This window comes from Ochotona princeps, chromosome 28 (assembly GCF_030435755.1).
Source record: "Ochotona princeps isolate mOchPri1 chromosome 28, mOchPri1.hap1, whole genome shotgun sequence".
In the NCBI taxonomy this organism is placed as follows: Eukaryota; Metazoa; Chordata; class Mammalia; order Lagomorpha; family Ochotonidae; genus Ochotona; species Ochotona princeps.
Window position 1 is genome coordinate 20,496,962 of NC_080859.1, and position 14,543 is coordinate 20,511,504.

General features: G+C 41.8%; 2 protein-coding genes across 3 annotated transcripts in view; one reads left to right on the forward strand and one right to left on the reverse strand.

The window, feature by feature from the left end:
- Positions 1-2,307: 2,307 nt before the first annotated feature.
- Positions 2,308-9,961, reverse strand: NSA2 (NSA2 ribosome biogenesis factor). Its single transcript, XM_012927297.2, has 6 exons — positions 9,824-9,961; positions 7,689-7,876; positions 7,443-7,593; positions 5,884-6,063; positions 3,951-4,143; positions 2,308-2,523 (listed from the first exon to the last, which is right to left on the reverse strand). Exons 1-6 carry the CDS (start codon positions 9,824-9,826, stop codon positions 2,456-2,458), a joined length of 783 nt encoding a protein of 260 aa, XP_012782751.1. The 5' UTR covers positions 9,827-9,961; the 3' UTR covers positions 2,308-2,455.
- Positions 9,920-14,543, forward strand: part of GFM2 (GTP dependent ribosome recycling factor mitochondrial 2) — a 33,495-nt gene continuing 28,871 nt past the window's right edge. The window contains exons 1-2 of one of the 2 annotated variants that reach the window (XM_058656416.1): positions 9,920-10,038; positions 12,557-12,641. In XM_058656416.1, coding sequence (XP_058512399.1) covers positions 12,573-12,641 — 69 coding nt within the window. In that variant the 5' untranslated portion in view covers positions 9,920-10,038; positions 12,557-12,572. Of the gene's footprint in view, positions 10,039-10,140; positions 10,205-12,556; positions 12,642-14,543 lie in introns of those variants that run through there. The other variant, XM_058656414.1, reaches the window with a different exon arrangement.

The following is a 14,543-nucleotide window of genomic DNA, read 5'->3' on the forward strand; positions in this document are numbered from 1 at the left end:
TATACATTTTATGAGAAACTTACGTTGAATATCACAATTAAGGAAGTAACAGAAGGTTGGTAAGATTCCGCAGATTTCACAACCCATTTTGCAAAACAATGCTCAAGATTTGAACCAAGATTGAGCTTACTGACAATTCCATGAGTGAATGCAGTTCAAAGTTCATAAACAGAGAGTTATCCATATATAACCACTGGGGGCTAACAGTGTAAACTTGTTTCAACAGTCAATGGATTTTCAAGTTTCAACTTTTTTTACACACAGACACGTTACATCCTCGGGTAAGAAAATTTAGGTTGGTAGATCATAAAGGAAGTTAGGTCAGATGGGAAAACCTAACTTTCACATTCAAGAACTTGAGTATAGGATTTATATTTTCCTCAGTAAATTTAATGAGGTACCTGTAGTTTTCTAAGACATTAGAGAACAACCTTCAAATGTGATTTCAACCAGGTAATCTAATTGTTATACAGTTCTTTGTGAACTTGTTTAGAAACCTTTTATGGAGTTCACTTTTTCTGTACATAACATATACTTCCATGTACAATGTAATGCAGATGGCTATTAGGAAAATTTTAGTTCCCCTTTAAAGCTTAAATTATTCAGTTAGTAGACATCACAGAAATTAGTACATTCAAATTTTAATTCAATATCCTCTGCAACTTTTAAAGATGAGAATTTTTTCTTATGAAAAGTCAAACAGCATGACTTAGGATGTCAGTCTCTTGCTTAAACTGTGTTTGTATTTATGGTGTTTCCATTAATTGCAGATGGCAACAATAACATCTAGTCATTAATCTTACTTTTGGCAGATTACCAGAATGTTACCGTTTATAAAAAGGCTTCATGAAGGTCTTTCATTGCAGGAGTCTTGACCTAGTAACGAAATCTGTTCCTTTATCCTTAGGGGTCACCTTCCAAGGTTTGGGCACACCAGCGAACTAAAACACATCTCACTGTAAATAGGAGTTTATACTAACTCTGCACATCTGTAAACAGTACAAATTTCTCCTTGGTCCACTAGTAGCAACGTGGTGTTTCACGTAAGGTCATCGTTCATGGTTGTGATGTTACCGTTGTTAGGCTTACATTTGCATCCTTACGTTATATAAAGCTTTCTATGTACCTCACAGGATTCTCATCTGCTTCATGTTGGGTTCTAAAATAAGCAAATCTCATTTCTTCAGTATCCAGTGATTATCGGAAGTATGTTTCTTTCACCTCCAGAATTTAAGTCATTTGTACTTTTTAAATTAGTGGTAAAACAATGCTTAAAAATCTAACTGTAAAAAGAATTCAGCTTTTGCCATCAAGTGACCATATCACCCTAGGTTATCAAGGAAACTAACCTTTTATGCCTGTGTCATGAAACCTTGTCTATGGAACTTAGAAAAGATGTTACATTATTCAGAATAGCAAATCCTACTACTTTACATTTGTTTTCTTGATACGTTTTTTTAAAGGTTAAAAGTGGTAATTAAACCTATATTTTGTGATTGTTTGTTGGTCTCTTTTTGCAAATACTTTTCCTTCATTTGTCTTCACATTCACTCATGAAGCTGTGCTCTAGCTATATTAATTTTAAATATGGATTTTGTTAAAGGCACAACTATCACAGATAGTTGAACTCTGAAGACAGATTTTTAAAATAATTTAAAACCACGCGGTGATTACAAATTAATAGACATTCTGATACGTAGTTCAGATCACAAAAATGCCTTAAGTTTCAATCCTAAACAACTATATTACATAAATGAGTAAAGCTGAAATCAGATCAATTTAGTATTGGTTAGAAGGCACAGAGGAATTATCCTACATTTAGAATATGTTAAACTGCTAAAGATGTGCAAGCATTTTGTAGTTTTTTCTGCTTTTTCATGTTTCAAGTAGAAAATTTAGTTAACAACTATACTGTATGAAAAAATTTACAATATTCTTACTGTACAAAGACTGAGTTCTGAACCTTCCTTACTGTAGCGTAGTGTAAGTACACTACTTTGCAGTGTAAGTACTTTATGAATGATGAATAATACGGTGGAAGAAACTGAAGGTCTCGGACATCAAAAACATTTCCTAGCTTAGGCCCCCCCTTTGAAGTGTGAGATAACGTTTATCAAATGTCTGCAGCTTTCTCGATGCTTCTCTCCGTGAGGACAGATCTGCACGGCTAAACAGCCAGTCACTCGCACGGTCGACAGCGAGGTAGGACATCTGTCACTTACTTTTTCAATCGTTCACATTTTATGCATTTGTAAACCCTTAGCAGACCCCAAATAAAGACCAATCTGTAGAAGTGGATCTTTTTAATGTTTTTTTACAGATTAATAAATAGCTCTCTTGATGACTGTAGAGTAGGGCTGTTTGGTAGTTTGCAGAAACATCACAGGAATGACGGTGTCCCCATTTAATCTGTAGCCTTCTTTAATGATTAGAAGTTACTTATATGAGACTGCTGTCAAACAAGTAAGACTGCATTGATACATCCATCGTTTTCAGGATTGTTGGTGACCTGGGCATACTTCCCTAAGGAAAACAAATAAGGGGAGGGATATTAGCTAATAAAAATTAATTTTAAAGAATGTAACATTAGCCTTAAATGTTTCTATTAGTCCTTTTAACAGAAGCACAAAGGATGAGATTTCACCAAATTAAATAATTCTAGACCCAGCTTGAGTTCGGAATACAATTTTTTTTTTTTTTTAATATATTTATTATTTAACTTCAGTAATTACATTGTATTATGTGACACAACGGAATACAATTTTTATAATATGAGCTTGTAAACAGTGTCAGGTGTCCCCTATTGGGATATTGTCTTACAGACCTCTGCTTCCTTGCATAATTTTTACTGACAAGTGCAATGGTAATAAGCTGAAAATCAATTTAATAATCTATTTTAAAACTGGGGCCAGGCAACACAAAGCATGGAGCCAGTAATTCAATCAAATTATGGGGCCAGCACAGTGACCTAGTAGTTAAAGTCCTCACTTTGAAAGCACCGGGATCCCTTGGGTGCCGGTTCTAATCCTGGCTGCTCCACTTCCCATCCAGCTCCCCGCCTGTAGCCTGGGAAAGCAGTTGAGGACGGACCAAAGCCTTGGGACCCTGCACCCATGTGGGACACCTGGGAGAGCTCCTGGCTCCTGTGTTTGGATCGGCTGGCTCAGCACTGGCCATTGCAGCCACTTTGGGAGTGAGTCATTGGATGGAAGATCTTCCTCTCTGTCTCTCATTCTTTCTATATATCTGATTTTGCAATTAAAAACAAACAAAAAACACCTAGATAATTTAAGAGCAAAAAATGAGCAATTTGTTTTGTTACTGAAATATTATAGTAAGGTTTTACATATGTCTCCTTCTGTTTGTGGCAAATTTTCTCCCAATTTTTTTAGTTAGGATTTTGATTGTTTTTCAAAAAGCATCAAGATTTAACAACTTACAGGATTAAAACCAATGAACCAAATTTTAGTATATGTGCTGCTGAAGCGAGCATGCAATAAACCAAATTTTAAAAAGGATTATATTCATGGCTTTTGCTAACAAAACAAAGCAAAATAAACCTTCTTGCCACAATTTTACATCTGATTTACATTAAGCATTATTTATTTACTTATGTATCTGAGAGAGAGCTCCTATGTGCTGCCTGGGGCAGGAGCTGGGGGACCTTAATTTGACCAGCTCCCCCATGTCAGGGGCAAGAGCCTAACTCCTGAGCCCTCACCTGCTGCCTCTGAGGGCGTGCATTAGCGGGGAGCTGCATCAGGCACTCGGACATGGAATTTGGCATCTAAACTGCTGTATTGTATCAAATGCCTGCCCCTGACTTACATTAAGTTCTAGCTTAGCTCTTACACATTAGAGAAAGTTTTGCTGCAGATTTTCCTATGAACTTGAAGATAATTGTCAAGACTACAAAACAGCAATGGCCGCATACTGAAATAATTACTTACCCCATATAACTTTGCCTCCTTGTGTCACGAGGCCCAACTCACTCACATTCACTTCAATGACAGTGCCTTTGGTAATTACACCCAAAGTTGTATATAATGGGGACGAAGGATTCTTTTTTACACCAAGTATTGGCAGACAGAAGGTGGCTTTCAGTTCTGGATGTGTTACGTGGGCCTTCTTGAAACGTAAGCCCTAGTAAATCAAATGGAAGAATGAGTATAAAATGTCCATGATGTTAAGTTGTGATATTGTGGGCTTATCTTTTCTAATAACCTCCAGGAAAAAAACAAAACAACATGGGTGAAAAAAATGTCAAGCCTTACATAAAATACCAACAATCCCACACACTAAAAACCTGATAGTTACAGAATAAATATGTATGGGGGCAGGGAGAGGCACATGCTCTGAAATTTTACCATGTTAATAGCTACCTACCAACATACTCAAGTTTCTATTTTACTGGGCTTGCATCATTCCGGGCACAATGGTAGAGGTTTCACTGGGCTCATCAGACCCTGAGAACCCTAAACAGATCCCTGCCCAACTTTTGTTGAATGAGGAAGCAAGCATAATCAGGTTTAGATGAGTTCTTTTCCAGATTAAATGTGTGTGTCACAGAACTTAGCTGTCTTCCATGATAATGGGAGCCTACAGTCAGCTCTCTTTGTGTTGAAGAGTGGTTTTGGTCAAAGACTGGAGATAGCCCAGAGGGGTTTACGTCTCACAAACCAGGTATGGAGCCTCCTAATCATCTAGAAAGGAGGATCAACTATTCAACTGTGAATGGTGGGATGGATGTGATACCATTTACCCATGCGATAAATGGGATATCCCTGTCCAATAAAAACCTTTTTAGGAGCTATTTGCCAACATTTTAATCCATTAAGCTACCCAGGTAACAATGAGATTAACACTACTCAATGTCCCCATTTCTTTTTTCTAAAGAACTGTATTTAGTTGAAAGGGAGAGTGACATGGAGAAAGCAAGCAACAACTGCCAGGTTGGAGTCAGGCTGAAACCAGGAGGCACGTACGGCTGGCAGGGGTTCAAATGCCTGAGCCACCATTGCTGCCTTTTCAGGCACATAGAGCAAGAGGCTGGATTAGAAGCAAAGAAGCAGGAACTTCAACTCATATCCCATATGGAATGCCCTGCCACAATGCTGGCCCCGTCTCCATTTTCTAAGTAGGTTAACCATCTGGCTGGCACAGTAATTCAGTCCACTGAAAGAAATTTTTCAAATACAAATATTCACGTTTTTCTGAGGAAAACTCAGGTTGGGGCATGCCTACCATGTTATTTTGACCCCTTTAAAAAGATTGTACAGGGCCTGGCATGATGGTTCTACTGCCTAATTCTCACAAGTACCAGGATCTCATTTGGACGCTGGTTCATATCCCGGCTGCTCCACTTCCCATCACTTGTTTATGACCTGAGAAAGCAGCAGGGGATGCTCAAAGGCTTGGGACCCTGCACCTGCACAGGAGACCCAGAGGAGGCTTCTGGCTCCTAGCTCCTGATCATCTCAGCTCTGGCCACTTGGGGAGTGAACCAGTGGATGGAACATCTTTCTCTCGGTCTCTCCTCTGTAAATCTGATCTGCTTTTCTGTTACTTTAGACAAAGCACTATTCAAGTGTTTTAAAATCTGAGAGAAGTGTTTGATGCCTGACAGTGTCAGGCATGCAAGTAGACCATTTGCTATATGAGTAAATATGGCTTCGAGTTGAAAATGAAGATTCCTTTTCATTTAAAATCTCACCTGAAGCAGGAAAGAAGATTTTTGACTATGATGGGGAAGGTGCTGTGTAATCACTAGTAACAAGAAAAAGCATAAAAAAAAATCTTTCACTTTGTTTTTCGTATCAGTGTTGGAAATTTCAGGGTTCGAGTGCATTTAATTGAGTCACTGCACGCTTACAGAGGACTTACCATTGGTCTAATGAATCTCTCATATTTGGGTGGTTTTCTTGTAAAGCCATCTCCAACAAAGCAGACTTTGGTGACCATCCTCTTCCATGCCTTCTTTTTTCTTTTTCCTGTTCGAATAACTTTTAATACTTCTGTTTCTCCCTGGGCACGAACTTTAGGCAGAGGGACTTCCCATTTTCCCTAAAAACAGATGATAGTTGTAACTTACATGGTCAGTACAGAAGACTGAGGATGATAAATGTTTTAATCGTACACGATATTAATTTTTTTCCTGACCCACTCACATTCCTGCCTCGAGTGTTATTAAAAGTCTATATTCTCTCCTCTCTGATTAGGAGAGTATATAAATCTGAAGCTTGTTACGGGAAAAAATATATTTCACAGTAATTCTAGAAGCATCTTCTAGTATTTCTAGAAGCAGTACATATGCGTACTACCAGTTAAACAATTGGAAAGCTTGCCTCCCCATCTTGTATTGCTCTCTCACACAGATTCACTAGGGCAAATGCCTGGAATTCAGATTCTGTGATAAAACTAATACAACGTGAAGCAACAGAAAAACTCAACTCATGAAGTCTATCCTCTTATGGGTAGGTGATGAGGAGAGTGATGTGCACCACTCAAGTCTCTCAGTCTCATCTCTAAGACGAGGGGGGGTGAAATGCATGATTTCTAACGTTTTTTTGAGTGGTAACATGCCTTAAAAAGAAGTAAAACTTTTAAAAATGAATTTCGAGGGCCTGTCAGGACGGCTCAATTGCCTAAATTCTCACCTTGCAGGCGCCAGGATCCCATGTGGGCACCAGTTTGTGTTCCAGCTATTCCACTTCCCAGCCAGCTCCCTGCTTGTGGCCTGGGAGGGCAGTAGAGGACGGCCCAAAGCCTTGGGACCCTGCACCTGCGTGGGAGACCCAGGGCCTTGCTCCTGACTTTGGATTGGTTCAGCTCCAGCCACTGCAGCCATTTGGGAGCGAACCAGTGGATGGAGATATTTCTCTGTCTCTCCTTCTCTCCATAAATGTGATCTGCCTTCCCAATAAAAACAAATAAATCTTTAAAAAAAAATACATTTGAGACTGTAAGCTTTTAAAATATGTTATTCTTCTATCCACTTTTCTGTCAGTCAAACTAAAAGTGGTAGAACTGTTATATCATTTAGCAGAATTTACCATATTGATACAAGTACAGAGGCATTTTGAAAAAACCAAACTGCTGAACTTCGAGTTTTCTACTATTCTACTTTTAAACCAATTCTGGCACTTCAAGGCAGCAAATCCAAAATAGTTGTGTTTTTCTCCACAACTGTACTCAAGCCATTTATTTTGAATTTGAAATTCACTATTTACATAGTAACATTGTTCTTAATTTTTTGAAGATGTGTTTGAAAAAGTTAAATTCTTTCTAGTGATGAAAATGTTAAGCTTCTACACAATATACAGCCTTTAGATACATACTGGGAATGTTTAAAGTGAATATGAAGAAAAAAACCCCTCAAACTTGAATGAGTGATTTTTCTTGTTTAGCAACAGCAAACCTCCAAGAGCCAATTGGTTGCTTACCGCTTTCTCTTTACGTTTCTGTTTGATCATATTCGAAAGGACTTTAGCTCGTGACTGTCCCTCTCTGTCCAGCAGATAGGCCGGAACTGCTCCCTGGGGGGTCTTCTCATCATTCTTCTGTTTGGTGTTTCTCTTTTCATGCATCTTGATACTACCATGAAGGGAAAAAAATTCAAAATGATCTGTTTTAGTAGCTGTTACTCATGCGACATGAACTTGCTATTACACAGAAATGGGGTCACGTACGTCTTTTTCATCTGTATTTTCTCAGCGTGGCGCTGCTTGTGGTAGAGCTTAGCCTTCAGCCCAATCATCTTTTTGGCCTTCTTGGAGCGTTCATGAGCCTCCCGGCTTTCCTTTTTTCTCTTTTTCTCATGGTAATCCAAACGATACCCATAGCGTTTACGGTGTAATTCAATATATTCGTTTTGTGGCTATAAAAAAAAAATGTTCATTTTTAAAAGTACCGATAGAATATTCCTTGTACACAGCACAGAAACAAGACCATAAAACATTTACATACTCCCTCTTTTAAAATGACTATCCCCGGCTGTACACAACTTGCTAGGTTGCCTTGTATCTAGGCAAGTGTTACACCACTGGAAGAAGAGCAGCCTAAAGCCGCCTGGCATTCTGGGCTGGGTTAATACCAACTCTTTGTGCCAGCACAGTTGCCTACCTTTTTAAAAACATCTGGGGAGGCAGTGCCAACATGGGCATATGCCAGGGCTACCCCACAGCGATCAGTACTGCCACACGCACATGCCAGGGCATGGGACTGGAGCTGGGTCAGAATGGGGTCCCTCTATCCTAATCAGAGACCTACAGGGGTCTGCAAACCCCTCACTTTTGTAATAGATATTAAAAGAAAATAAATATAGCAATATGAATATTGATAAGCTTATTCACATAATGTAAATGAGTTCAGTAAATTCCGATCTTGGGTGGTATAAAACATCAAACCTTACCTCTGTAATAATCTCACTGGAGTTTGCTGTTCATTGAAGGGAGCTATTTATTTTCTTCAAGAACACCAGGTCATATTTTTTTATTTTAAAAGTCACTGTTACTGATCTTTAATTTGTAAAATTATCCACTTTAGGTGTAGGTGTATAGTCCTAACGTTCTAACTACACAGTTCTGTAACAACCAATCAAGATACAAACTACTTTCATCACCCAAAAAGGCTCCCTTTATATCACTCTGAAGCCAAAACTTCCCTTACCCTGACATCTATTCCTGTGGTATTGCCTTTCCCAGAATGAAGTGAAATCAATGGTATGTGTCTTTCTTATCTGGCTTCTTTAAGTTGCAGGTCTCTGAATGGACTCTGTTTCCTCCCAGACTATTTTCCAAAGTGGTATTATTTCACATTCCACTAGCAACGCATGGGATCTCTTTGCATTTTAAGTGACAGGTCAAAAATGGAGCCTCTGCCACGGGTGCCAATTGTGCCCTGGCTGCTCCACTTCCCACGAAGCTCCTGGCCTGTGGCCTGGGAAAGCAGAAGATGGCCTTAGTGTCTGGGCACCTGCACCCACATGGGAGACCCAGAGGGAGCTGCGTGCTTCCAACAGGCTCAGCTCCAGCTGCTGTAGTCACTTAGGGTGTGAACCAGCAGATGGAAGATCTGTCTCCCCCTAATAAACACATCTTTCAAAAAATGCAGCCTAGTCTATTTGCATTTTAAGACTTGAAAAATACCAACAGGAATTTGGTGATGGTGTTTGCCCACAGCTCGGAGCCTTCCACCGCTCTTGGCCGTGCCTGGCTTCCTCGGCCTTCTACCCCAGCTGCCTGCTAACGACCGCTCTGAGAGGCAACAATGATGGCCGGCCACATGAGACAGTCGAGTGAGTTCAGGGCTCAGTCTAACCCAGCACCGACTGCTGTTGCCATTTCATGAATGAACCAACCAGGGCAAGATCTGTCTCTTTGTGCCTCCTTTTCAAATAAACACTTGAAATTAAGAAAAAAAATTTAAAGATTCCCCAAATAAACTGATGCTACGTCAATTCCAGCACAAAGAAGAGGAACAGAAACAGGTGTTTTCAACAGCTGCCGCATAAACTCTGCAGTAACTAAAGTGCGGGAAGAATGTTCTGTAGCGAAACGTGGAACAGACACGCACCAGGGAGATAAAGTTTCTGGAAGTTAAGGTACGGGCCACCTGGCAACGGCTGTCATCAGAGTTTCCTCCATAGTTAAACCAAGTGGCAAGATCAGAGGGTTATCACAGAGTTCGGGCACCGATGGCCAACAGGTGACGAAGCCAGCACTCCCAGAAGGAAGTTTACTCCTTCCCGTCAGCACCGTCCTACCCCCCCCGCCCACCAAGCCCTGGAGCCCAGGAGGCTCGGACGCCCGGACAGCCTCCTTACCATGGTGACGGCCTCAGACCCGCCGGCCGCTGAGCCCCGGCCGCCAAACTTCCAAAGCTTCTGCCCTCAGAAAGAAGCCCACACCACGGCTTCACGCACCTCGCGACAGGAAACGGCCGGCTTCTCTCAGGGCCGGGGGAAGAGCAGAGGCACTACAGAACAGTTCCGAGCCTCTGCTCTTCCTCCTTGCTTAAAGAGGCGGAAGTTGCCGGCAGGTAACATTTCACTGTTGCGCTGCCGGAAGGGGCGGGGCGCGTTGACATAGATGGTGGAGGAAGTTCTCCAGGCGGACTTGAGGTGGCTGTGCAAGCGGGTGCAGGCGGGTGGAGGCGCGTGGCTGCTGTCGGGCGTGCCGTGTGACCGGCTCCTCGTGCAGGCCGCGTGAATCCGGCGCCGCTCGGTGTCTGAGGCCCTGGAGGGGCGCAGCCGTGGAGCACCGCGCCCTCGTGCCGGGTCGGGGCGTCTCTTCGGCGAGGGTGATTGCAGTGTGTGATGTGTGCACGGTTGAGGGAGATGCCTTGGGTTGGCTTTTTTTACATACGTGAAAGTAAACTTAGAAGAGGACAACATTCTGGGTCTTCTTGGATCCAGAACTCCTTGGAAGAATCTTGAGGGCTTTTGGTGCCGTGGACCCGGCGCCCGTTCATTTGGGCGTTGAGTAGCGGGCCTCTGATGCCGTCAAGCGAGTACCTGACTTCAAGAAATTAAATCAGCAGCATTGTCAGTTACTGCGCAGTATCAGAAGTTGCCTTCGTGCCCCCACAGCGTGGAATCGTTACGTTGTAACGAGGGTAAAAAAAATCCTACGAAAAGGAAGTGTTCAGTTAAAATAATAAACAGGCTTAAAAAAGCAAATAGCAATACTAATGAACAAATAAAATTCATAGGCTAATAAAAATTTTAAAAAGGAAATAACAGAACTAATGAATGAATAAAATTCATAGACTATTCAAAAAATTAGTGGAATACCTCGTCAGATAAAACAAGAAAGATTCATGGGGACTTAGCGACAATCACAAAATTCTTTAATGTGCAAGTAAAAATGTTGAGGATCAGATCATATCAGAAAGAAGAGTTTAAAGCAAGGAATTGAAATAGGCTGTGTTGGGTTGGGATTTGTTACTGTGTGTGGCAACTTTTGTTAGAAAAAATATTTATTTGTTTTTATTGGAAAGGCAGATATACAGAGAGGAGAAAGCTCTTCCATCACTGGTTCACTCCCCAAGTGGCTGCCATGGCCAGAGCTGAGCCAATCTGAAGCCAAAATCTAGGAGCTTCTGAAACTCCCAAACAGGTGCAGCTTCCCAGGAATGTGGGCCATCCTTTATTGCTTTCCCAGGCCATTAGCAGGGAGCTGGACGGGAACTGGAGCAGACAGGACATCAGCCAGCGCCCATATGGGATGCCGGCGCTTGCAGGTGGAGAAAAGCAGGCAGTTAAGCCATCGGATTGGTCCAATATGTGTGATAACTTCCAAATTGGGAACGTCATTTCCCAGTTGTGTTTCAACTAGGTGTTTGGGACCAGCGCTGTGGCGGGTCAAGCCCGTCTCCTGTAAGACTGGTATCCCGTATGGGCACAGGCTGTTATCCCAGCTGCTCCACTTCTAATCCAGTTCGCTGCTAATGCTCTGGAGAAATCAACAGAAGATGCTCTAAGTGCTTGGCTGGAACGTGATCAATCAGCGAACCTATGGGACATTTGCACTTGAAGTTGAAGGATCAGCCTGCTGAGCCATGGTGCCAGCCCCAAGCCAATATATTTTACTGCCTGTAAGAAGTTAATGTGTGAGTGCTAACCTTTTCTAAATGTAATTCTAGGGTTTTTTGTTTTTTTTAAAGACTTACTTGTTTGGAAGAGTTAAAGAGAGGGACAGACAGGAGGGACAGAGAGACTTAAAGATCCCCCGTCAGCTGCTTCACTCTCCAGATCGTTGCAATGGCCAGGCTAGGTCGAGCTCAAGCCAGGAGCTTCTTTGAGGTCTCCCGTGTGGGTGAGGGGCCTAAGGATGTGTGCCATCTGCTGCTGCTCTTCCAGCTAAGTTTGCAGAGCTAGATTTGAAATGGAAAGCCCTTGCCCCTATGGAATTTTGGTGTTTAACAAGATGGCTTAGCTTGTTACATCACAATGCCAGCCCCAAAAGAAGTCTCATTCTACACTATATTTACATGCTTATGAATTAAACCATGTTGAAAAAACAAGGGACAGATTTGATGCTAAGAGCATATTTCTCAAATTTAGTGAAAATTTTCATTTTCTATATGACATTTAATAGAACCATTATGCTAGGGTCCAGCATGGTGGCCTAGCACCTAAAGTCCTTGCCTTGAATGGACCGGGATCCCATATGGTTGCTGGTTCTAATCCCGGCAGCTCCACTTCCCATCCAGCTCCCTGCCTGTGGCCTGGGAAAGCAGTCGAGGACGGCCCAAAGCCTTGTGACCCTGCACCCATGTGGGAGACCTGGAGGAAGTTCCTGGCTCCTGGCTTCGGATCGGTGTAGCTCTGGCCATTGTGGTCACTTGGGGAGTGAATCATCGGATGAAAGATGTTCCTCTCTGTCTCTCCTTCTCTCTGTATATATGACTTTGCAGTAAAAATAAAATAAATCTTAAAAAAAAAAACACTGTTCTTACTTTCTAACAGCAATGTGTTTTTGCCTTATAATTGTATGCCTTACTAACATGTATTATAAACTTGGCTTTATAATTTTATATTTTTATTTTCTTACAGAAAAGCCATTTAGAAGATGAAGATGTTGATGAACTTTAAGATGTATACAGTGATTCATCAGAAAATACCCAGTTTGCACCTAAGCGTAAGATTTTCTTATAAAATGAATTGTACTTAGTGGCTTTCTTCCTAGTAAGGCTGTTAGATGTCACAGGCTTTTGATTCTAAACCCAAGTTACTTGTAACAGTTGCCTAGATTGCAAACTCGGGTGAGAGAAACTATCTAAATTTGTCAAGAAATTAATTAAAAAGTAACAGATAGTGTTCTCTGCTTGTCTCATGTGGTAGAAAAATGAGAGCTGCTTTTGAGGACGGTGGTGTAGACAGGCTTGCTGTCCTCCATAAGTATCCAGCAGGTTGAGAATCCTGTGACATGAAGTTCTTTGTAAATTGATGTCATGGTTTAACTTCTAACTGTTGTCGATTTACTAGAAGTTTTAACTTTCATCCGCAGAGCTGTTAGGAAGCAGTTTCTTTGGCTGTTGTATTTGTGTCTTGTTTCAGTAATGTTTTTTTTTATTTTATTTGTTTATTTTTATTACAAAGTCAGATATACAGAGAGGAGGAGAGACAGAGAGGAAGAACTTCCATCCGATGAATCACTCCCCAAGTGAGCCGCAACAGCCAGAGCTGTGCCGATCCGAAGCTGGGAACCAGGAACCTCTTCCAGGTCTCCCACGCAGATGCAGGGTCCCAAAGCCTTGGGCCGTCCTCGACTGCTTTCCCAGGTCACAAGCAGGGAGCTGGATGGGAAGTGGAGCTGCTGGGATTAGAACCGGCGCCCATATGAGATCCCGGCACCTTCAAGGCGAGCACCTTAGCCGCTAGGCCACGCCGCCGGGCCCTCAGTAATGTTTTCTTTAAGCTCTGGTCTGACAATATCCTTCAACACAACAGATTATTTTGTGAACTAGCGTATCTTCAGTCCACTCTAGAGACATGCCTCCAATGAAACCATGCCCTTTGCCACATACAACGTTAAAGCACAGTGAGAAACGTCTTCAAAGTTTGTCTGGATTATTTCTCTTTTTTTCCACAGTGACTTAGTGGGGAATATTGTGGTCCTGCAAGCAGAAGAACCATGTCTTCTCATTAATCTGTAAATCCGTACCTTTTCTCCTTTAAAATCACCCATGTAGCGTTTTGAAGAATCTATATTTCTGTTACCTTTTGGTGTCATAGTACCTGAGGAATAGTTTTCAAAATTTCAGGTTGCTTGCACTTTTAGACATTGTGGCCCTGAATCTTACCATGGTCAATATGCGGTACACAGTGGAAGTTTATATAGCTTTAAGGCTCTACTTTTCAAATACTTTCTTAACAGAGTAGTATAGTTTTGTCAGAAACTTAAGAATAATGTAAAAATAAGTATCTGTGTACACTGATTGCGTACTAGCATGAAAGGAGATTGTTGGAGCCCAAATCATTACCTACCTAAGTAACAGTACCAAATACAGTGGCAGGCATTGACGTGTCGTGCTGTAAGAATAAAATGGGGTGGAGGATGTTCAGCCCCTGCATGAGAACATTAGTGAAGAAATGTTGGACTAAGGATAAGGTCTCTACCTTAAGCATTCCAACTTTAAATACACCAGCTCTCTACCTGAGTCTCAATTCTAATGCTACTAAAGAGGCACCCGAGGAACTGTTTAAATGCTGCTACCCTATTCTCTCATCTTTGTTTTCTTTTCTCTATCCTGAATTTTTTTTTTAAGATTTGTTTATTTTTTTATTGAAAATTCCGATTTTTACAGAGAGAAGGTGAGACAGAAAGAAAAATCATCCACTGGTTCACTCCATTAGCCACAACAGCTGAAACTGAGCTGATCTGAAGCCAGGAGCCAGGAGCTTCTTCTGGGTCTCGCATGTGGGTGTAGGGTCTCAAGGCTTTGGGCTGCCCTTAACGGCTTTCCCAGGCCACAAGCAGGGAGTTGGAAGGGAAGTGGGGCTGCCAGGATTAGAACCGGCGCCCATATGGAATCCCGGT

Excerpts from the sequence above, each read along its gene's own strand:
- NSA2 (XM_012927297.2), bottom strand. Across the intron at positions 6,064-7,442 it reads AGAAACGTAAAGAGAAAGCG|GGAAAATGGGAAGTCCCTCT; the intron begins GTAAGCAACCAA and ends ATCTGTTTTTAG. Across the intron at positions 4,144-5,883 it reads AGAGATTCATTAGACCAATG|GGCTTACGTTTCAAGAAGGC; the intron begins GTAAGTCCTCTG and ends TTGATTTACTAG.